We start from the raw sequence: 24176 nt of genomic DNA, 5'->3' as shown, positions 1-24176 counted from the left end.
CAGCTGCTAGCCTGATTCTGTCATTGCAACCTAACCTAAATAGCTGCCCATAGCAGCGTGGCTGTTGCCTGAATGTCTGGCTGCTTAGGTCTCCTGCATAGCCTGCCAGACAGACCCGGCAACAGACCATACTCCTGTACTTTTCAATGCAGCCTTTCAGCATTTCTGTCTCTTTTGCAGACCGGGTGCCTCTTGTTACAGGCCATGGGGAGCGATCAGTTAATGTGATGTCATTAAGCTAGTCACTGTTTGTTGTTCATGCAGATTCTGTGGCTGCCGAATGACATGAGGTCCCTTGTTCACTCTATAGCTCCAGGATTTCAGCAGACCCTGGGTACGAAGTTACCAGTAGAAGAGCTCTTGAAGAACCATATTGTTAACCTGAACCTGCATTACAGTAAAATGTCCAGTGAAGACATCAGGTAAAGGGCTGTAGAGTAAAAAAAAAAAGCTAATGCGCAAACTCAGTAAGAATCCCTCTCCCACATATACATAATGGTCGAAATAGTAATATTTGGATTTCTATAACGTCTTTCACCCAACAGGTGAAAGACGTTATAGAAGACGTTTTTTGCTCTTGCTTAGGAAGCAAGAGCAAAAAAAGCCAATCAATAAGAAGGAGATCAATATACAATATGAAAGTAAATTTAATAAATTATACACTCTTGCAAATAAGTTTAGAAATAATTCAAAAAGGGCTGGCAAGTCAAGATGGCCGCTGCATAACGCCACACAAACTCCTCAGCTCCGTAAAATTTTCCTCTGAGCTTTTCGAATTTCCTATTTGTTTGGAAATACATTTTTTCCAACATGCCTCATACTAAAAGAAAAGCTTCGTGAAATTTGTACCTCAACTCCAACATTCAACAGAATGCAACCACGGATTGAGGAGGTATTTGCGAGGCTCGCTGTTGTGAGACCGGAGGGAGGAGCCGCTGGCGGAATCGACAAGAGGCAGACGCCGACCGCCCAGGCCAAGGAAACATCCCTCAGCCCCGGAGCGCCTAGAACTCCCAGTCCACCATCACGTCCTCCCAAAAGAACAGAGGAATATCTGGGGAAAACAACTTTACCAGACACCCCAATGACCTCAGTTGCCCAGAGAAGCGACAGTGAAAGGCTGAATGATTCGGTGAGCCCGTTGCAGGGCTCCGTGGGCCGAAGTGACGAGGATCAGAAGGAAAGGAACCCAGACGTTGGCGGGAGAGATCTCCTGGAGGTAGGAGCAGACGTTTTGGGCACTAGCAAGATCTATAAAATGAATATACCGAAGAAAATAACGCTGGAGGAAATATGGAAATTGCTGTTAGGTATGGATAAATCTATTAATTCTTTAACGCTGATGTTGAAAGAGAATGTTAATAAAATCCAGAGTCTTGAAAATAGAACAACATCCATACAGTCATCTATGAAAGACTTGGAGAAAGAAATAAAAACAGTTAAAGAATTCCAGGCAAATTTAATTAAGTCAGAATCTCTACATACAAATAAAATGGAGGCATTGGAAAATGTGATGCGGAGACCCAACCTAAGGTTTTTAAATTTCCCTAAGTCCTGGCTGATACCACCTAAGGATCTGTTTAAAAGCTACTTGATAAATGTCCTGAAATTTCCAGAGTCTGCTATTCCCGCTATATCGAAGATCTACTATATACCGTCATTGAAGGATTACAAGGAACAGGGAAAGGAAGAGAGATCATCTTTAAATCTGACTGAGATGTTGGAAAAATCATCTGATATGTTTATTGAATCTAGGGCAACTCTCTTGGTAACTTTCACTTTTATATCTGAAAGAGACTCAGTACTCAGACTTTTCTTTTGTAATGCATCTCAACAATTTTATGGTCAGGTTGTGAGAGTATTTCTGGATATTGTCAAAATAACCCAGTAGAGAAGGAAAAAATTCTTAAGTATGCGAAATGAGGTGGTAACTAGGGGAGCAAAATTCAATCTACGTTTCCCATGTAAATGTATTGTGGTTTTCCAAAATGCTAAATATATATTTGCGGAACCATCTAATCTTCGAGAGTATCTAAACTCACACACCTAATAATTTCTCCAGGGGGGGATAGGCCATTAGTGTGTTGGCAGTGGTATTATGCATACCCGTAATTTATAAGTATTTCTTTAAAATTGTCTTCTTCTTTTGTAATCTTGGCTTCCACCCATCTTATGATATTTCAGAGATGTATAATGTTTCCTAAACATGAATCAATGTTTATGTTAAATAGTCTTTTTCTTTTTGATTCTCTGTATTTTTCCAAGAACATTTATGGAGATGTTATAATTAATGAAAATTCAATAAAAATAAAATTAAAAAAAAAGAAATAATTCAAAAAGCCATCATACAAAACAAAATGACAGAAGAGCTGCGAATAGGATCAGAACATCACCATATGAAATATATTCAACTAAAGAGCAGTATCAAAACACCATCAAATGCATAACAATAAGCAAAACACAAATACAAGTAAGCCCATCAGTTTGAATCTGACCCTCAAGAACCTCATGGTGTGTTTCGCCTTTTAATGAAGCCTGTCTCAAGAGCAGTGCGTGATCGTCAAGGAGAACCACGACTTGGGAAAGCAAAGTGTTAATGTAAAGAATAAATAAACAGATGAACAGATATTATGTTGGAGATTTATAGAAAAACCGGGTCTGATGGTGTGACATTCCTTGGTACTGGAACAGGACAAATGTTAAAAAAAAAAAGAAAAGAGGTAATTATAGAAATATGTATACACAATGAACTGTGGGAAAACAGAAAGGATATGAATAAAGAACGCACAGTGAAATAAATTGCTCATCCTGGCTTGGGTAAAAAAATGTGAAGAAGGCAGTGGGCATTACAAGCAAAACTTCAGACGAAGATAAAGAAAAAAATAATGTATTGAACTGTCCTTCATAATGGAAATGGGCAAAGAGAAAAACCAGTAGGGAAATAATTAAGGAATTTAAAGAAACATCTTGAGGTTGATATTCAAAGACTTTGTCTGGGTAGCTTCTAGAAAAAGGAGCAGAAAGGGGCTCTAGAGCAGGGGCTGTTTGCTGGAGGAAAGGAATGGAAATCCTATGAAAGAAAGTGACACCCACATAAAGAAGAAATAACAATGGTATCTAAAAAGTTATTTAAAAAAGAGGAACTTACCCAACAGACTGATTATACAAACTTTAAATATAGAAACTGGCAAAACTTCTGAAGCTCTTTCTAATAGTGAGCATTTAGTTGGGGTCATGAAATGGCCTCCCAGAGGGGGTGGAGGTCATACACAATTGTAGAAGACCTGGGATAAGCAGAGAGGATCCCTGATTGGGAAGAAGTAAAGGGGAAAGCCAGAGATCAGCTGGGATCTCTGACACTGGAAAAGGAAGCGTAAATGGGATAGCGGGGGCAAGGCCTGAACGGCCTGAAGATTCTCCAAACATTAGATGTAACAGATCTCGTAGTGGAGCTTAAGTGGGTTAAACTCGGGAAGAAGGAGGCTTTCCTCTCCGAGGCTGCAGTTGCATCCCGTGTGTGAAAAACGCCCAAATGATAGCAGAGTGCTCAGCTGGAGCGATTCCAAACACGTCTGAATTTATGGCACTTTCCAACATAGGGGTTACGCAAAAAGGAGTCCTTCATTCGGGGGCAAAATAACTCTCCAAAAATCACCACATTTGGCTTGGTGGAAGAAAATGGGAAGATCGCGGATGAGGTCGAAAGCCAGAAATGTCGGGTCGGTATTTTTAGAGAATGGAGCGTCCCAAATACTGCCCATGGCTTCGCCATGGCGGGTGCTTGGAAGCTGCGGAATGGGGACAGGGAAGGAGAGAAAAACCTGAAGCAGCTGGCAGCGGACAACACCTTTCAGGCCATGTCCCCCCAACATATCCCAACCAACAGCCCCAACACACGCATACCCACCCACACCCACCTCCCCCCAACAAACACTCCTCTCCCACCCAGACACACACATGAAAAGCCATACTGAAGCATAGCGTATACTGAATATGCAACGTAGCAACCCCATTGCTAGGGACGTGCTCTCATTATGACATTTCGTATTTCCTATTTTCTCTCGTCTTGGAATCTTCGAACTACGCTGGACTCCCTATTCCCTCATGGTTGAAATCACCAGTTGGGCCTCAGGCAGCAGAGGACATGGCTGGGGCGGGGGTGGGGGTGGGGGGACGACCACTGCTCACCCATCCTTCTGCTTGCCAGATTAGCTTGGGAAGAGGAGTGCATACACCTGTGCACCTGTGTGTGCCAAGCTCCTGGTCACCTGCGATTCCACGGGGACCACTCTATTCCAGCACAAGAGCTTCTGGGAAAATTCACAGCCTCAAGAAAGAAATTCGCTATAGGAGAATGTAGTATACCTGGGTTCCACTGCACTATTTATCAGATCCTTAGCTGGAAGATACATTTCCTATTGATTTGGATTAATAAGATGATATTTTTAATGTTTTTTTTTTAAAGAAAATATGCTGATGCCAACATTACCACAAACCTGTATGTGATCAGTGAACCATGGTTATTCTCCTTGGCTTGGTGCGTGGGTGCTCATTCTGTTACCACCAACTCACTGCAAATCCTGAAGAATCTAAAGGAGCCGATGTTTCTCATGGTAAGTAAAGCCATTCATTTAGACTTTCAGTGAGTGTGAGATGTTAACATGTCGCACACATTCACATAGATAACCCAACTGGTTAGTTCCCTATTTATCCACAACTGCAAAATACATGTGACAGTTACCTAGAGGCCGTTTAAACTGACCCTATCATGTTATTGGTCATAGCGAAGTCCAAGCTACAACAGTAAGTCCTAGTTTGATTTCTGCTTTGGGTCTTCCAGCCGCCCACCCAGGTCAACTGGGTTTGGGGATACTGCAGATACAGCGTTCACAGGCCCTGGGTTGGGGTGGGGAAGGACTCGTGACTATTGTTAAAAGTGACACCTGGTGACTGAATTTAGCACCAATGATGCGGGGTCTCAGAGGGCGCCTTAGGGGCGAATTTTAAAAGCCCTACGCGCGGCAAATCTGGGAGATACATGAGTGACTGGGCCATGTGGATTTTAAGAGGCCCGCAGCAATGCGCCTATCTCCTGGTACGTGCATTGGAAAGCATTTCGCAAAAAAGGGGCGGGGTCTGGGTGGAGAGTGGGTGGGGCATGGGCAGGCCAAGACAGCGCCATGAAATCAGAGTTGCGCACAAGCACGCGCCGAGATCCGACAACCGCATAAGTTGCAACTGCTGTGGACTGCGGGTAAGTAGTAAAATTAAAAAATTGAGGGTAGTCAGCGGGGTTTTAGGGGTCAGGGCTAGTAAAGTAAAAGGGAGGCAGGTTAGTTAGGGGGTTTAGGAAGTCCGCTCCTGAACTGGGAGGGGACAGGGAAATAGGCCCTAATGGGTCCCCGCGCACATCTACTAAAATCCCCCCCACTTACGCACGTGAGACGGCATTTGGGCGTACGTGTATGCATCAATATAAAATCATGCGCGCGGGTAGTGGATTTTATAACATGCACGCATATTATAAAATCAACGCGTCAATATGCACACACCAGCAAATGCACGCACATTTGCACACTCGTGGCAGTTTGAAAGTTACCATCCTGGTCATAACTCCTGCCCTCAAGACTTTTGCTACAGACTTGGTACAGTAGAAGGGTCTATTAAAATAGGGAAAAGATCACAGGATGATTGCAAATGAAGGCCCAACGTGCCACGTTCTTAGCCCTGGCTCCAATTAAGCTGGAAGAAGGAGAAAGGAGGAACTGCCAAACTTCAGATGTGATAATAGTCGATATTTTGGGGAGGGGGGGGCAAAACTACATGTATGTATGTATATATATATAGAGAGAGAGAGAGAGATGCAAAGAATCAGATAATATGTAGAGATTTAAAGGTGCTGATAAACAAACCCCAAAACAGTGAGAAATCCAAAATACTGAGAAAAAGCACTACCATGGATAGATACGGTAACAATTAAAAAAATCACAGAACAAAGGAGAGAGGAGACTCAACTCGCTCAATACATCTGACGAACAATTTATCAAAAGATTTTTATACAGCAATTAATTACCCAACAAATGACAATATCATAAAGATTATTGCTCAAGTGGTATAATCTGCAGCCTCTCGCCACGCAATGGGCCGCAGGCTGTTATCAGCTTACAGAGCTTCCTTTTTATAATCATTTATTGTCATTTGTCCACCCACCAAATACCTTTATTCAAACCAATTCTATAACCATATACATTTTTAAATTATTGAATGTTCAACCTTACTTAGAACTGAACCTTCTTTAAATATCAAATTCAAAAAATAGAATACTTAGCCGTAAATGTTTTCAATCAAGCAGCTACAGTGCATTGCTGTTAAATTTAACCATCCCAACCATTGGGATGGTTAAATTTTGGTGTCCTGATGAATCGGACACCAAAAAAACTTATGAGGCTCCACACATGCTGAAGCAGGGGGAGCAAGATATGTAACTAGATTTAAAATGCCGACGGGTTCATTAAATCAGTTGAAGCTTCTGCATGGATTCATACTCTTTAGAAATCAAAAAAGCAGAGAAGGCCATGATGGGGGAAGGGGATCCAAGATGGCTGCCGAGAGCTCAAGGTGTGAGCACGGCGTTTTTTTCCTCCTCACTTTTTGGAAAAGCCACTTGTTTTAAATGCTGCATTCTGCCCAAAAAAGGAGAGCGAAGGAGGGTGCCAACCCCGCGGTGCCTCCGGACAGCCTTTGTGTCTGTCCGATGGATGCTCATGTCCAGCGAGGCATTAGATCGGAAATATCATCATTGGAAAGGGAGGCAGATGTGGAATTCCCTGCCCCCTCGTGGGACTCTTTAACATCTTTATCCCCGATCGATAGGGAGCCTCCAGCTAATCCGGCTATTTTCAGGGTCAGCCAGCTCCTGGCGGCAGGGGCGAGTACCGAAGATGTGATAGCCCCCAGATCCGACGCGGGGTCAGAGACGCTAAGATCCTTGGTGTCTTAGCTGGTGAGAGCCCTGCCTAGGTAAGTCCAGCTCATCCGTTGCTGGAGGTTTTGTTAACTTGGAGGAGCAATCATCTGCTTACATTCTGCCCCCGCTTCAGAAACTGCCTGTGCCATCTCTGGTAAGACCTGCATTTATATCTCTAGAATCTATATGGGACGCCATTGCTAACTTGGGAACCTCTTTTACTACGAAGTTTAATCCTGTTATTGAGAGGATCAATTATACTGAAAAACAAGTTTCATCTTTGGAACTTTCTAAGGTTTCTACAAAAGAATTTGCAAAGACTAAACAGTCATCTCAAGTCATGAATTCTGATTAAAGAAAATCTATTTCTGTAACATAAAATTGAAAATATTGAAAATGTGATCCGAGGCAGAAACATTTGTTTTATTAATTCTCCTAAATTGTCTGTTGAAGTATTTACATGAACATCTTAAGGTTGCCGAGTCTGCTGTTCCACCTGTCTCTAAGATTTTCTGTCTTCCACCACTTATTTATTTATTATTATTATTATTAGCTTTTATATATCGACATTCGTGGGTACATCGTGCCGGTTTACAATATAACTGAAGGAGGAAAATACAAAAAACCAGGGTGGGGGGAAGAGGGAGCAGATAGGAAGAGAGAAGGGGCGAGAGAAGAGAGGGAACACAGGAAGAGGAGAAAAGGAACAGTACCTGATGGAAAACAACAGAAGAACATAATAAGTAGCATTGCAAATTATACACTCAATAAGGGACAGTGTGTAATCTTATCCATTGTGGATAACCTTATATAAAATATACACTCCAAAATGTATTATATACAATAATAACAAAAAGTATTATATACAATAATATACTTTATCTTTAACTAGTACATACAGGAGACACTATATATATGTTATTACAAATTATATGTTCAGAAAGGCAACTATGTATAGACTAGCAGGGTTGCTATAGGGAGACGTAAGGGTTAAAGGAAAGCGGAGGGGGTAAATGAAATGGGGTATAAATGGTTGCTATAGGGAAAAAGAAGGGTTTGAGGACAGGGGAAGGGGGTGCAGCGAAATGGGAGACAAAACAGAGGATATTTAAAAGGAATAAAGGAGAAGGCTATGAGTACGTTAATGACTTAAAAAGAAGAACATAAGAAATTGCCATGCTGGGTCAGACCAAGGGTCCATCAAGCCGAGCATCCTGTTTCCAACAGAGGCCAAAACCAGACCACAAGAACCTGGCAATTACCTAGACACTAAGAAGATCCCATGCTACTGATGCAATTAATAGCAGTGGCTATTCGCTAAGTAAATTTGATTAATAGCCGTTAATGGACTTCTCCTCCAAGAACTTATCCAAACCTTTTTTGAACCCAGCTACACTAACTGTACTAACCATATCCTCTGGCAACAAATTCCAGAGCTTTATTGTGCATTGAGTGAAAAAGAATTTTCTCCGATTAGTCTTAAATGTGCTACTTGCTAACTTCATGGAATGCCCCCTAATCCTTCTATTATTTGAAAGTGTAAATAACCGATTCACATCTACTCATTCAAGACCTCTCATGATCTTAAAGACCTCTATCATATCCCCCCTCAGCTGTCTCTTTTCCAAGCTGAAAAGCCCTAACCTCTTCAGCCTTTCCTCATAGGGGAGCTGTTCCATCCCCTTTATCATTTTGGTTGCCCTTCTCTGTACCTTCTCCATCACAACTATATCTTTTTTGAGATGCGGCGACCAGAATTGTACACAATATTCCAGGTGCAGTCTCACCATGGAACAATATAGAGGCATTATGACATTTTCCGTTTTATTAACCATTCCCTTCCTAATAATTCCTAACATTTTGTTTGCTTTTTTGACTGCTGCAGCACACTGAGCCGATGATTTTAAAGTATTATCCACTATGATGCCTAGATCTTTTTCCTGGGTGGTAGCTCCTAATATGGAACCTAACATCATGTAACTACAGCAAAGGTTATTTTTCCCTATATGTAACACCTTGCACTTGTCCACATTAAATTTTATCTGCCATTTGGATGCCCAGTCTTCCAGTCTTGCAAGGTCCTCCTGTAATGTATCACAGTCTGCCTAAACCTTCGAGAGGCTTCTTAATGGCCCTCTCTCGTTTTCAGGTACGCAGAGGTTCTGGCAGAGCAGGGCGCCGGTTTCAGCTCAGAGGCAGCCCACAGGCAGGTCGCAAGCTTGGTCTCATTCCTTTCGGGGCTGGAGGCCCGCTCATGATGGTGCTGGTTCTCCGCCGCTTGGAGCCAAGTCCACTGAATGAAATGCAGTCGGCCCATTCCTCGGTTGGGTGGGAGGACAGCTGTCCGGTTTCTACGAGGAATGGCTCAAAATAACCTCTGACCATTGGGTTCTAAATGTCATAAAACACACCTATGTGTTGGAATTTGCTCGGCCCCTCCGAGACCTCTTTCTAGTCTCCCCTTGCGGATCTCGCATGAAAGAACAGCTCGTGCAGCAGACCCTCGACTGGCTGGTTTGTCTGGGGGCTATTGTCCCCGTCCCCCAGGCGGAGTGCTCATTGGGACGCTATTCCATCTATTTCATCGTTCCAAAGAAGGAGGGGTCCTTCTGGCCAATCCTAGACCTGAAGAAGTTGAACAGGGCCCTCAAGGTTCCACGTTTCCGGATGGAGACTATGTTCAGTCATTGCGGTGGTCTGCAGCGGCGAGTTCTTGGTTTCCCTGGACTTGACCGAAGCGTATTTACACATAGCCATTCATAGGGATCACCAGAAGTTCCTTCGATTCATGATCATCAGCAGTCATTTCCAATTTTGTACCCTGCCGTTCGGTCTGGTGACGGTGCCTCACATGTTCACCAAGGTAATGGTGGTCGTAGTAGCAGTTCTTCGGAAGGAGGGTGTGCCGGTTCACCCGTATCTGGGTGAGTGGCTAATCCGAGCGAAGTCGAACGTCCTTTGCGAAGCAGCAGTCAACAGGGTTGTGAGTCTCCTGGAATCCCTAGGATGGGTCGTCAATCAGGCCAAGAGCAATCTTCTCCCGTCTCAGATGCTGGACTTCTTGGGAGCCAGGTTCGACACCCGCGTAGGGAAGGTGTTCCTCCAAGCGGACTGGATCTCCAAATTGATGAAGCAGGTCCGACATCTTTTGTCACTTCCTCTCCCCAAGGTCTGGGACTATTTGCAGGTCCTCTGTTCCATGGCGTCCACCCTGGAGTTAGTCCCTTGGGCATTTGCTCATATGAGACCGTTACAGAGAACATAGCTTTCCCATTGGGATTCAAAATTGGAGGTGTTTCAGATTCCATTGCACTCACTAGGGATGTGAATAGTTTTTTGACGATTTAAAATATCGTCTGATATATTTTAAATCGTCAAAAATCGTTAGAAGCGCGATACAATAGGAATTCCCCCGATTTATCGTCAAAAATCGTAAATTGGGGGAAGGGGGAGGGCGGAAAAACCGGCACACTAAAACAACCCTAAAACCCACCCCGACCCTTTAAAATAAATCCCCCACCCTCCCGAACCCCCCAAAATGCCTTAAATTACCTGGGGTCCAGAGCGGGGGTCCCGGTGTGATCTTTTACTCTCGGGCCTGCGGTGCGTTGTAGAAATGGCGCCGGCGCTACCTTTGCCCTGTCATATGACAGGTCAAAGGTAGCGCCGGCGCCATTTGTTTTTTGTCCCCCGACGTCAGAAGCATAGGAGATCGCTCCCGGACCCCCGCTGGACCCCCAGGGACTTTTGGCCAGCTTGGGGGGGCCTTCTGACCCCCACAAGACTTGCCAAAAGTCCAGCGGGGGTCCGGGAGCGACCTCCTGCACTCGAATCGTTTTGCCGTACAAAATGGCGCCAGCCGTACGGCAACACGATTCGACTGCAGGCATTTTGGGGGGGTTCGGGAGGGTGGGGGATTTATTTTAAAGGGTCGGGGTGGGTTTTAGGGATGTTTTAGTGTGCCAGTTTTCCCGCTCTCCCCTGATTTACGATTTACACGATATTTACAAAAACAAAGACACGGAGCGGAAGAGGTTGACGCATTGGTGCTTCCATGGCGAACAACGGTACTCCTCTATGCCTTCCTTCCGTGGCCTCTGGTCGGCAAGATCCTTCGCCGGATAGAGGTCCACCCAGGCAAAGTAATCCTGGTAGCTCCAGAGTGGCCTCGGCACCCGGAGGTTCGCGGACCTAGTCAATCTCGCGGTGGACGGTCCCCTGAGGTTAGATCTTCCCAATTTACATCGTCAAGGCCCCATTTTTTTCGATTAGGCGGATTGCTTTTGTCTAGCGACCTGACTTTTGAAAGGAGGCAATTGAGAAAGAGAGGTTATCAGGAGGACATGATTACTACCCTTCTGCAAGCGCGAAAGCCCTCTACCTCGTTGACTTATGTAAGGATATGAAAGGTATTCGAATTATGGTGCAAGGAGCAGGGCGTTTTTCCTCGTCGGTCCTCGATGGTGCAGATTCTGGCGTTCTTACAGAAAGGCTTAACCAAAGGGTTGTCCTTCAATTCCCTTTGGGTCCAAGTGGCAGCCTTGGGGTGTCTCCTAGGCAAGGTTCACTGTAGGTCTCTGGCGTCACATCCGGATTTCGCCCGCTTTCTTCGGGGGGCGAAGCATTTGAATCCTCCGGTCTGTCCTGTCTGCCCATCCTGGAGCCTTAATTTGGTACTTAGAGTCTTATGTGATTCCCCTTTTGAACCCCTTAAGCGGGCTACCTTAAAGGACCTCACACTGAAGACTGTGTTTCTGGTGGCTATTTGCTCAGCTCGCAGAGTGTCCGAGCTTCAAGCTCTTTCTTACAAGGAGCCTTTTTTGTGCATTTCTGATTCTGGGGTCTCTCTTAGGATGGTTCCATCCTTTTTACCAAAGGTGGTCTCGTCCTTCCATTTGAATCAGTCTGTAGAGCTTCCTGTCTTTTCTCACATCAATTCAGAGGCCACGCACGCTAGGGAGTTAAAGCGTTTAGATATCTGAAGGGTTCTCTTGCGCTATCTGGAGGTCACAAATTCTTTCCGGGTTTCGGATCATTTGTTTGTCTTGTGGAATTGTGTTAAAAAGGGGCAGCGAGTGTCCAAGGCGACTATTGCCCGATGGTTGAAAGAGGCTATTTCTTCTGCTTACATTTGTTGTGGCCGGCCTATCCCTGAGGGGTTGAAGGCACACTCGTTGCGCTCCCCGGCTGCTTCATGGCCTGAGTGTCAGTTGGTTTCACTGCAAGAAATCTGCAGGGCGGCGACCTGGAAGACGTTGCACACTTTTGATCATCACTACCATTTGGACATCCAGGCTCTGGACGTCAACAGCTTTGGCATTGGTGTTATTCGAGCGGGCTTCTTAACGTCCCACCCTGCGAGGGAAGCTTTGGTACATCCCAGCAGTCTGGGCGTACAGGGAAAGGAAAATTGGTTCTTACCTGCTAATTTTCATTCCTGTAGTACCACGGATCAGTCCAGACACCCTCCCTTTAAGGGAGTTTACCACTTAGTTTCTTCTTGAGAGTTCACTCTGATGATTGTTTTTTGCTGAAAAAAACAGAAGAAGTCTACATGATTATTCTGTGGCTTTTTCGTTTTGTCTCTTGCTTGATCTACAATTTTCTGCAATTTTTGCCATTTTCTGCTTTGATACTGTTTATACTGAGGAGATGCAGGTGGTACACCAGGCTAAGAGGGGTGCTCTACAAGTTTTTCTCTGTCTCCATCTGCTGGAAGAGAGGCAAAACCCAGCAGCCTGGACTGATCCGTTGTACTACAGGACCGAAAATTAGCAGGTAAGAACCAATTTTCCTATATTGCCGTGCAGACTCAAAAGAAGCGTCGCCAGTTTCTCTTAATGCGTACTAGGGTGTTACAGATCGGGGCTACATCTACTTTAAAATTTCCCTGTAAATGTATAGTGAAGTATAAAGGATCAGTGTTATGTTTTTCTTCTTCCCTCTCAATTATCTGCTTTCTTAAGCAATAAGTTTCTACCTCGGTCTGGGGATACTGAGTTTGCTTCTTCTCCTCCTCCTCCTTTACAAGAGTGAGTTCCCTATCTAACATATTGCTCTCGCTATAATTATAAGAGGCTCTACTTTTTCTTTAATGCATCTTACTATATTGTTAAGTATTGCATCCCTTTAGTGGACTTATGGAGCAAAGTTGTATTATTGCCCTTAGATAATATTGTATAAAAGTATTTTCCTTTACTTTTCTCCTTTTCTAATTTCAAGTTTGTAATTCTTGAAATTTGACATCACACCCAGGAGGAACACCACATTCATGGGATATCTTTTTGTTGATTGGTCACATCTATGAAAATATTCGGGTTTTTTTGTTGTACTTTACCTGGAATTTGTGCTTGTCAGCTGGCATTTGTAACAGGCCACCGCAATTGAATATAGTCGATGTCTGTGTGGTTTGTATGTGTGTTTATGTTTGTTATATTGTATTGACATGGTGATGTGCCTGTTCATACTGTAACAGTATTGTAATTATGTTCTTGTTCTGATTTGGTTGCAATAGGGAGACGTTTATATTTTATTTTGTGGTTTAACTTACTCATCCACATAAGGATTTTGTGCATGGATATTTGATGTTATATACTTGGGAAGGTCTAGGTGCTCTAATATTTGATTTGATTTGATTTGTACTAATGTCAATAAAGATGTATTTTTTTTAATTGTTATATCTACCCATAGTAGTACTTTTTCTCACTATTTTGGATTGTTTTGGGTTTATATATATATATATATATATACATACACATTAGCTGCACTTAGGGAAGAGGACTGTAAGTAAGCGTTAGTAACCCAGCTTTCTGAATTTTGAAACTATGAATGCAAGTGATCTTAATCTGTATGGCTTCACTTTATGAATGAGAAGTTATGTTGGGAGAAAAATTTTCAGAATCCAGTTGGCCTGACCGAGCGTGGCAAATTTTGGCTCAGTCATCAAGTTGAAGTGGACATAAGCGCTTCAGGTTTTCTGCTTTAGAGATATTATTTTTTTGATTCCTTCCTTTAAAAGACTGGGCAGTTTAAGGTGTGAGCCGCATGGACGAGCTCCATAGTGGAGGCTTGCAAACCGTCTTATTTTCATGCAGATTTGAACTTGACAAGGTTGGATAACTTTGCAAAATTCCCACTGAGGAAGCCATTGAGGGGGGAACAGAAGCCTTTGTTGGGACACTGCTTGGATTTGCTTTGACATTTAAACCTGTTTTGCAAAGGGACAACCAATTCAGCTTTCTGGGATGGTTCCATTTATCCTACTGGGAAGAAGAATTTTTCCAAGGAAACTGTTTTGAGCTGCATTTAAGACAAACATTTTTTTTGTGTGTATTTTATGAAAAGGGTTCACAAACGGGGGTTTTTTTTTTATACTCACTTTTTGGCCTTTTTTTGCCAGTAGTGATTAAAATCTCTGTCAGCCAAGGTGGCAGTATTGTAACTGTGTATGAATTGGCTTTTTCATCCAAGTTTTTTACTGAACAAAAATGAAGCAATAATTAAAAATATAAATATTATACAAAATATGAAATAAAATATACAAACATAAAACACTTATTAAAATTGTTTTATAATCCAGGCAATATTGTTGATTAGATGTTATAGTTCTGTGAATTTTTGCAGTGTTCTCAATTTTTTGTTATTGAGTATAGGAACACGCTTTGGATTTTTAATCCGTGTGTTGCAGTATAATTTTTTTCTATACGTGTATGTATATATTTCAGAAACCAACTAACTCCTAAACTTAATGGGTTAAACCTTTGGAAAATCTGTGTTTTACTAACCAGCAGCTGTAGTCAAAGATTTTCCCCTCCTTTTCCGTCAACATACACAGCACAAGCCCACCTCGGACATTTCGCTGCTAACATGAAAACAGCTTTTTTTTTTTTGTGGCGCATGTGACTGTGGGTGCCACTGACTGAACTAATGCTCATCCACCTGGCGTCCTCAGATTTTTGGTGGTAGCAAAGACCTTCTGGGCTGCTGTCTCTGATGCTCACTAGAATTCTGCGTGTGCGCCTTTTCTGTCACGATGGCTCGCAGCACCTGAGAGAGCATTGGTGTGGTGTACTACAAAAAAAAACAAAACTGCTAACAACTGCTCTCCCCTCTTTCGTAGACACCGAGTAAGTTTAACTTCATGTGGATTACGATGGATGTGCTCTCCGCCCTGCTGATCACCCTCATGTTTGTCTTCCAGTGGTGAGTATGCTTCCATACAGATCAACCAAAACTTCCACTTAGAGCCTAATAGCTATAATTCTCATCTGAATTTGTGTGACCATCATGCCTTAGAGGCAAATGCATGCATACCATGTGATTTATGTGAAACCTGAGGATCAATGGTCATCGTTATCCAGAGATTTAAATATAACTTTTAATGGTTTTTACTATTGCTATTGGCACCAGATTAGTGGAAGGTCTTTCTGCATATGGAGCAGTTAAGGTCTGACCAGCAGTACTTCCTCCCAGATAAGTTCTTTTTATTTGTAATACTAAAAACCATAAAAAGTTATACTTAATTCTCTGGACATTGATGACCAACATATTGACGCTCAAGTTTCACATAAGTCACACAGTATGTGTGCATTTGTGCCTAGGATATAATGGCCATACAAATTTAGATTAAAATTATAGTTATTTGGCTATAAGTGAAATTTTTGGGTTTTTTGGTTGATGTATTTTTTTTTTCACTTACAAGGTTTCTGTTTCTAGTATTGTCCACAAAAATTAACAGATCACCAAACTAGAAAGCAAAATCTGCTGGTTCCATACATTGATTGGATAAGATGATGTGTTATTTACTGAATGACTGTGTGAGCTCTTGCAGTAACTCTGTTAAAGACTAAGAACATAAGAACATGCCTATACTGGGTCAGACCAAAGGTCCATCAAGCCCAGCATCCTGTCTCTGACAGTGGCCATAGAGGTCGCAAGTACCCAGCAGGATCCCAAAGAATAGATCCAATTCTTTTTGCTCATATCAAGGAATAAGCAGTGAGAACCACTGAACAGCACAGGTGTTACCTCCAGAGTTATAGACGGGCAGATACAGGCAAAGATCCCCCTCACTTCTGACTGCCACCGATCACAGCCGATGACTGCTTCTAGAGGGGATAAGCAATATTAAAACGGAGAAGTAGAAAATGAGCTGGGGCAGATGGCTTATGTCCGGGTCCCTTTTCTCCTCTTTCAGGGGAGAAGAAAGAGGCATAGAAGTCAAGTTTATTCCCAACACTTTGTCGGGCGAGTAGGGAAGAGGAAGCAGATGGCCCTGCTTATAGCCGACTCCTCTCTGCTTCGGTAGTCAAGTGGGCGAGAAAGAGGAAGAAGTGGAAGCAGATTGGCTGCTTCCTGCGGTGCTGGCACCAGGACAGTGTTGACCATCTCATGCCCTATCCTGTAATGTGTCCATACCCCCCAGGGTTCCTGCCTTCTCCCCAAGATTGAAATCCACTGGATTCGAACAAAAAAAAACTCATGCTAAACATGATATTGTTATAAATCCAGATATCCGACTTCAATTTTTTGACCTATCCCATTTTCCAAGGTAGTCAGATAATAAGTTAGTTACTGTAATTGATATTTTGCATATGTAGATAAAAATATTCCGGCTGTACCACTCACAGATTTATCCTTGTGTTTTTTAATATTATTCCTTGGTAGGTTGATGGAACTAGGTCTTTGAGGATAGGGTGACCTGTTAATATGAAAGTCCAGCTGCCTAACATCTTGGCATGGTTTCTAAAGTGACTGACTGGGTTAGAAACCGGCTGAGTGGGAGGCGACAAAGAGAAGTGGTAAATGGAGTTTTCTCTGAGGCGGGGGCTGCCACTAACGCTGTGCCTCAGGGATCGGTCCTTGGATCGGTTCTTTTCAACATTTTTGTGAGCAACATAATGGAAGGGCTGTCTTTTTGCCAATGATACCAAAAATCTGTAATAGACAGCAGAAAAAGACCAAATGGTCCATCTAGTTTGCCCAGCAAGTTTCTTATGGTCGTAATTGCCGCTCCATGCAGGTGACCCTCATGTTTCAGTTAAGGGTAGTAATGTCCGCTCCATGCAGGTTACCCCCATGTTTCTGTTAAGGGTAGTAACTGCCGCTCCGTGCAGGTTACCCCCATGTTTCTGTTAAGGGTAGTAACTGCCGCTCCGTGCAGGTTCCCCCCATTTTCTGTTAAGGGTAGTAACTGCCGCTCCGTGCAGGTTACACCCATGTTTCTGTTAAGGGTAGTAACTGCCGCTCCGTGCAGGTTACCCCCATGTTTCTGTTAAGGGTAGTAACTGCCGCTCCGTGCAGGTTACACCCATGTTTCTGTTAAGGGTAGTAACTGCCGCTCCGTGCAGGTTACCCCCATGTTTCTGTTAAGGGTAGTAACTGCCGCTCCGTGCAGGTTACCCCCATGTTTCTGTTAAGGGTAGTAACTGCCGCTCCGTGCAGGTTACACCCATGTTTCTGTTAAGGGTAGTAACTGCCGCTCCGTGCAGGTTACCCCCATGTTTCTGTTAAGGGTAGTAACTGCCGCTCCGTGCAGGTTCCCCCCATTTTCTGTTAAGGGTAGTAACTGCCGCTCCGTGCAGGTTCCCCCCATTTTCTGTTAAGGGTAGTAACTGCCGCTCCGTGCAGGTTACCCCCATGTTTCTGTTAAGGGTGGTAACTGCCGCTCCGTGCAGGTTACCCCCATGTTTCTGTTAAGGGTAGTAACTGCCGCTCCGTGCAGGTTACCCCCATGTTTCTGTTAAGGGTAGTAACTGCCGCTCCGTGCAGGTTCCCCCCATTTTCTGTTAAGGGTAGTAACTGCCGCTCCGTGCAGGTTCCCCCCATTTTCTGTTAAGGGTAGTAACTGCCGCTCCGTGCAGGTTCCCCCCATGTTTCTGTTAAGGGTGGTAACTGCCGCTCCGTGCAGGTTACCCCCATGTTTCTGTTAAGGGTGGTAACTGCCGCTCCGTGCAGGTTACACCCATGTTTCTGTTAAGGGTAGTAACTGCCGCTCCGTGCAGGTTCCCCCCATTTTCTGTTAAGGGTAGTAACTGCCGCTCCGTGCAGGTTACACCCATGTTTCTGTTAAGGGTGGTAACTGCCGCTCCGTGCAGGTTACCCCCATGTTTCTGTTAAGGGTGGTAACTGCCGCTCCGTGCAGGTTACCCCCATGTTTCTGTTAAGGGTGGTAACTGCCGCTCCGTGCAGGTTACCCCCATGTTTCTGTTAAGGGTGGTAACTGCCGCTCCGTGCAGGTTCCCCCCATGTTTCTGTTAAGGGTGGTAACTGCCGCTCCGTGCAGGTTACCCCCATGTTTCTGTTAAGGGTAGTAACTGCCGCTCCGTGCAGGTTACCTCCAAGCCTTATATATTAACATAGCAACATTTTTACTGGCTGAGGAACCTTCTTGAAAATTCAGACAGTGTTGCTTGTCGTGCTGTGCTTATGGACTTGGCCAAAGAAGCAGTCCTGTGCTTTTTTCCTTTATGACTGCGTATCAGTACCCCAGACCGTAAAAGTCGGATCCAGTTCCCCTCCCCCTTCCATCAAAGCAGAGAGCGATGTTGCAGTTGCATCAAAAGCATCCAGGCTTATTTCTTAAGGGTAGTAATCCCCACGCATACTCTTAAGGGTAGAAATGCCACTGAGCAGGTTACATCTATGCACCCTCTTCTTCATTCTCCTCCTCCAGCCTTTAGTGTTTATCCCATGACTCTGAATTTTTTGACTGCTATTGTCTTCTCCATCTCTTCCGGAAGGGCATTCCATGCATCCACCACCCTTTCTGTGAAGAAATATTTCCTGACATTGGTTCTGAGTCACCCCCTCTGGAGTTTGATTTCATGACCCCTAGTTCTACTGATTTCTTTCCAATGTAAAAGGTTTGAAGTTTGTGCATCATTAAAACCTTTTCAGGTATCTGAAGGTCCGTATCATATCTCCCCTGCACCTCCTGCCTTCTAGGGTGTACAAATTCAGATCCTTCAGCGTATCCTCATAGGTCTTCTCATACAGACCCCACACTATTTTGGCTGCCCTTCTTTGGACCACCTCCATCCTGTCTTTATCCTTTTCACATAAGAAAATAAGAAATTGCCATATTGGGTCAGATCAAGGGTCCATCAAGCCCAGCATCCTGTTTCTAACAGTGGCCAATCCAGCCCACAAGAACCTGGCAAGTACCCAAAAACTAAGGGGCGGATTTTAAAAGCCTTGCTCGCGTAAATCCGGGGGTTTTTTGACGGGGGCGTGTCGGGGCGTGTCTTGGGCGGGGCCGATCGACGTGACGTTTTGGGGGCGGGCCTATGTTGGGTGGTATTGTTGTTCACCCAACATAGGGTATACATGTTTATCTTTAAGTCTATCCCCCTATGCTTTAGAACAAAGATCACCGACCATTATAATAACCACCCTCTGGACTTAAGTCTTTAAGTATTGTTGTTCATAGAGGCAGATGCTCATTGTGGTGTTTCTGTTATCATGTTTCAGTTTTTATGCCTGTGTTAACATGGTTTTATATATGGAATATTGCACACTGCCTGAAACTGTAGAAAGTAAGGGGTAGAAATAATTTTAAATAAATCAAATAAAATAGAAACCTGCATTGTGAGGTGGAAATAGGCAAAAGACATGATTGGTTTGAGAAAATTATTGCATTTATGTATTGAGAACTCCAGTGCCTTAATGGAATGAAAGTTGAAATGTATTGTTCTATTTTTATGGCATAAGAACATAAGAAATTGCCATGCTGGGTCAGACAAAGGGTCCATCAAGCCCAGCATCCTGTTTCCAACAGAGGCCAAACCAGGCCACAAGAACCTGGCAATTACCCAAACATCAAGAAGATCCCTTGCTACTGATGCAATTAATAGCAGTGGCTTTTCCCTAAGTAAACTTGATTAATAGCAGTTAATGGACTTCTTCTCCAAGAACTTATCCAAACCTTTTTTGAACCCAGCTATACTAACTGCACTAACCACATCCACTGGCAACAAATTCCAGAGCTTTATTGTGCGATGAGTGAAAAAGAATTCTCTCTGATTAGTCTTAAATGTGCTACTTGCTAACTTCATGAAATGCCCCCTAGTCCTTTTATTATTCGAAAGTGTAAATAACCGATTCACATCTACTTATTCAAGACCTCTCATGATCTTAAAGACCTCTATCATATCCCCCCTCAGCCATCTCTTTTCCAAGCTGAACAGCCCTAACCTCTTCAGCCTTTCCTCATAGGGGAGCTGTTATATCCCCTTTATCATTTTGGTTGCCCTTCTCTGTACCTTCTCCATCACAATTATATCTTTTTTGAGATGCGGCGACCAGAATTGTACACAGTATTCAAGGTGCAGTCTCACCATGGAGCGATATAGAGGCATTATGACATTTTCCGTTCTATTAAACATTCCCTTCCTAATAATTCCTAACATTCTATTTGCTTTTTTGACTGCTGCAGCACATTGAGCTGACGATTTTAAAGTATTATCCACTATGATGCCTGGATCTTTTTTCCTGGGTGGTAGCTCCTAATATGGAACCTAACATCGTGTAGCTACAGCAAGGGTTATTTTTCCCTATATGCAACACCTTGCACTTGTCCACATTAAATTTCATCTGCCATTTGGATGCCCAATCTTCCAGTCTTGCAAGGTCCTCCTGTAATGTATCACAATCCGCTTGTGATTTAACTACTTTGAATAATTTTGTATCATCCGCAAATTTGATAACTTCACTCATCGTATTCCTTTCCAGATCATTTATATATATATTGAAAAGCACAGGTTCAAGTACAGATCCCTGAGACACTCCATTGTTTACCCTTTTCCACTGAGAAAATTGACCATTTAATCCTACTCTCTGTTCCCTGTCTTTTAGCCAGTTTGTAATCCACGAAAGGACATCGCCTCCTATCCCATGACTTTTTAGTTTTCTTAGAAGCCTCTCATGAGGGACTTTGTCAAACGCCTTCTGAAAATCCAAATACATTACATCTACCGGTTCACCTTTATCCACATGTTTATTAACCCCTTCAAAAAAATGAAGCAGATTTGTTAGCCAAGACTTCCCTTGAGTAAATCCATGTTGACTTGCTGAGTTATTGTTGTTTATTTTTAAGTAACGGGGCATGATTTATTTATGTATTATTTATTTATGTTCATTTGGTTTTCTGCCCGTTCCTAGGCAAGGCACAAGGCGGATTACGAGAAATGACAGGAGGTACATTTGGGTACGGGGAGCGGGCAATTAAAGAGCACATTGAGAACCTAAAGTTAACAGTAACACGGGTAACCTGTAGGGAAGACCCCCAATAGTCAAGGGGTGCAGACAGGGATGTGAGAGCTTATGGCGGGGGACGGGGGGACGGGGGGGGAAGGAGGGTTGCTGGGAGATTAGGAAGTTACAAGTATTAGGTAATAGAGGACCCTATCTTGTAGTACAGGAAGGCACGAAGGAATGCAAGACTAACAACAATTGGATGTAGACAGGGATGAGGGAGGGATTTCTGTTAAGGCGCATGAAATTGACAATACTGGTGAATCTAGAGGAGAGCTCCAATTTACAACTATTAGGTGTACAAGGTAGTAAGGAGAGAGAAGTCTAAGGGAAGGTCAGTGTGAGCAGCTTTGCATTTTTTCCGGTAGCTGAAGTAGGAAGTTTCCATGCGGGAGCCCTTAATGGAATTGTATTCCATAGTTTAGGAGCAAAGCAGCTGAATGCATGAGGCAGCGTGCAGGGGAGGGGAGAGTTCACATCACTCATCTTCACGAGATCTGAGAACTCGAGTCCTGCATCTCACACAGGGGCTATTACATCTACCCGGTGCCTTATCTTTTGGGGTGTGACCATGTAAAGCAGGATTACATACAACATATTACAGGTCATCGTCTTTACTTTTCTTGTTTTCAGGTGGAGAGAGAGGGGACTGTCCTGCTGTGGAGACAGCAGTATGATGCTTGAAAACGCTGCGTATAATGCATTTAGGGCGGGTAAGTATACCAAAAGAGGCTGGAAAAGCTATTTGATTATTATTACTATTATTATTATTATTTTTACTTTCCCATGTCTGACTTTTCCCTTCAGTTCTTCTAATACACATGTTCTAGTTTGCTAGGGAGGAGGGATGTTGCTAGGCAGAGGCTGGTGGGACCTAAGTATTTTCCGCAGATGCAGGTACTCTGTGCTGGCACATCAGAAAATAACTGGGGCACTGTAAAATAGCTGGCCAGCCCATGAGCCTATGTGCCTTTAAAGGGGGCAGATGTGGAAAAGTCATAGGGACCTATTTTTCTCTAGGCTAGCATCCTGTCTTATCGAACCCAAAAGGGACACCCAAAGCAGCTCAGATTAAAATCTAATAGAATACACTTTTGTAAATACAAATCATATAAAGTATAATTCATAATAAAAAAATACTAACTAAATTCAAAACCAAATATCAAATACAATTCATAATAAAAATATTAAATACAATGTAAACAAAATATTAAATACAATACATAAACTATAATAGCCATCTAAATCCTGCTCCTTATTTTATATTAACTGGATTCAGTTAATATATACAAAAATATATTAATAGAATCAAGGCCAACCATTGTCCTAAATTACACTACAAAAATCCAGCAGCCCTATAATGGACATCCCAACCTTACTGCAGCCCCTAAAAGAAAATAAAGCCTGATAACGGCCTCAGTCACCCTAGATGATCTCTGAGGTGCACCCCCAGGGGCTGCCCCCTTTGGGTCGCTCCTATGGAAGTGCAGGCGGCCTATTGATGGCGACCCATGATGATATCAGTGGGAGGCGGCAGAGTCAGAGCATCTCTCGAGTCAGCCCAGGCAATGGCAGAAACAGTGGGGACTGTCCTTAAGCGGGGAGGGAGCAAATTAGAAAAAACTGGCTTCTTAATATCCTACGTGCAGTTGCGCTCTGTGGCTGGCACCTGGGATTTGTCCTAGGCAGTGTGGACAGAAATTACTGGATATTCTCAATGGACCAACTGTTTGTTTTTTTCTGCCCTTATCTACTACATTACTGTATATATTTGGTGCTGTCATTACCAGAGGCCCCCTCTCCCTCGGCCAACCCAGAATCCTCTGTTTTGAAGAGCAGGTGCCCTACTGGCCAGAGGAAAGAACTGGGAACTAGGATTGAAAACATGCTTCTCCCACTTTTTGTGACCTTGGGCAAGCCACTTTGACTCCCATTGCCTGAGGCGCTGATTTCAATCGTAGGGACTCATCTGAAATGTCTTGTGCAGTTGCCCTTGGTTTGCGCGGTGTCGGGCACTTCATGGGTGCTCTGGGGATGGAGGAGTCAGACATTTTGAATGGGGGAGACAGACCTTTGCCTCTGAAGAGTTGGCCATGGGGTTGCTGAGAGAAGGGCAGGGCAGAGGGGATGGGGGGGTCAGATCTGAACACATAACCCTCAGGATTCCACGGTGATACCCTCTGGGCCCATTCAAACCTCATCTTCATGTAGAATAAATGTACTCCCCTATGCAGACGAGACAGTACCGTACTACTCAGAAAACAACTGACCTGATTTCCTGGCTAAATAAATTGCAGTCTGAACTTTATGAAGATGTGAGAGTGTCTAAATGCTAGGAGATGGAATTCATCTTACCCCAGAGGGGAAAATACTGCCGAGGTGTACTAAACTGTGGTATTCAGCACCGCAGTTTATTAAACCCTATGGTATTTTCCCAGGGGTAAAATATCACCGGGAGAAATGCTGCCACTTTACAGGCCCCAAAAGTAACACACGATGGTGGCCCCTCAACGTGTAAATCCCCCTCGAACAACCCCAAAGAAGCCTCCTCAACATTTGTAAATCCCCTCGAGGGTCTTGTGAGACCCCCCCCCCCATCCCAACCTGCTGCCGCATCTAGAGGTGACCTCCCGGAGTACAAAAATGAAATCATAGCCACATGGTAACAGCTCCTCCACTACCCCATCCCTTTGAAAAATAAGACCCCCCTTGCCTTACAGGGAAATCCCCCCCCCCCAGCCTAGCCCAACCTGACCTCCTCACCCCTCACCCCAGCCATACCTGGCAATCCATGGTGGCTAGTGAGGCCCAGAATATCCCCTAAGCACCAGACCATTCACCATCTGAAAAGAATTGACGAAAATCCGGCTGCTTATCTACTTATTTCCCTAAAGTTCACTCTCCTGGTATTTAGACACTCTCATACCTTTATAAAGTTCAGACTGCAATTTAGCCA

General features: G+C 43.7%; 1 protein-coding gene across 1 annotated transcript in view; it reads left to right on the top strand.

The window, feature by feature from the left end:
* GDPD4 (glycerophosphodiester phosphodiesterase domain containing 4) overlaps positions 1-24176 on the top strand; it is a 161614-nt gene that overhangs the window by 132406 nt on the left and 5032 nt on the right. Inside the window, exons 12-15 of the mRNA XM_029602177.1 lie at positions 265-422; positions 4466-4613; positions 15087-15169; positions 21854-21933. Coding sequence (XP_029458037.1) covers positions 265-422; positions 4466-4613; positions 15087-15169; positions 21854-21933 — 469 coding nt within the window. The remainder of the gene's footprint in view (positions 1-264; positions 423-4465; positions 4614-15086; positions 15170-21853; positions 21934-24176) is intronic.

This window comes from Rhinatrema bivittatum, chromosome 5 (assembly GCF_901001135.1).
Source record: "Rhinatrema bivittatum chromosome 5, aRhiBiv1.1, whole genome shotgun sequence".
Taxonomy (NCBI): Eukaryota; Metazoa; Chordata; class Amphibia; order Gymnophiona; family Rhinatrematidae; genus Rhinatrema; species Rhinatrema bivittatum.
The sequence above is the reverse complement of the archived record's forward strand: the minus strand, read 5'-3'. Positions and strand labels throughout refer to the sequence as shown.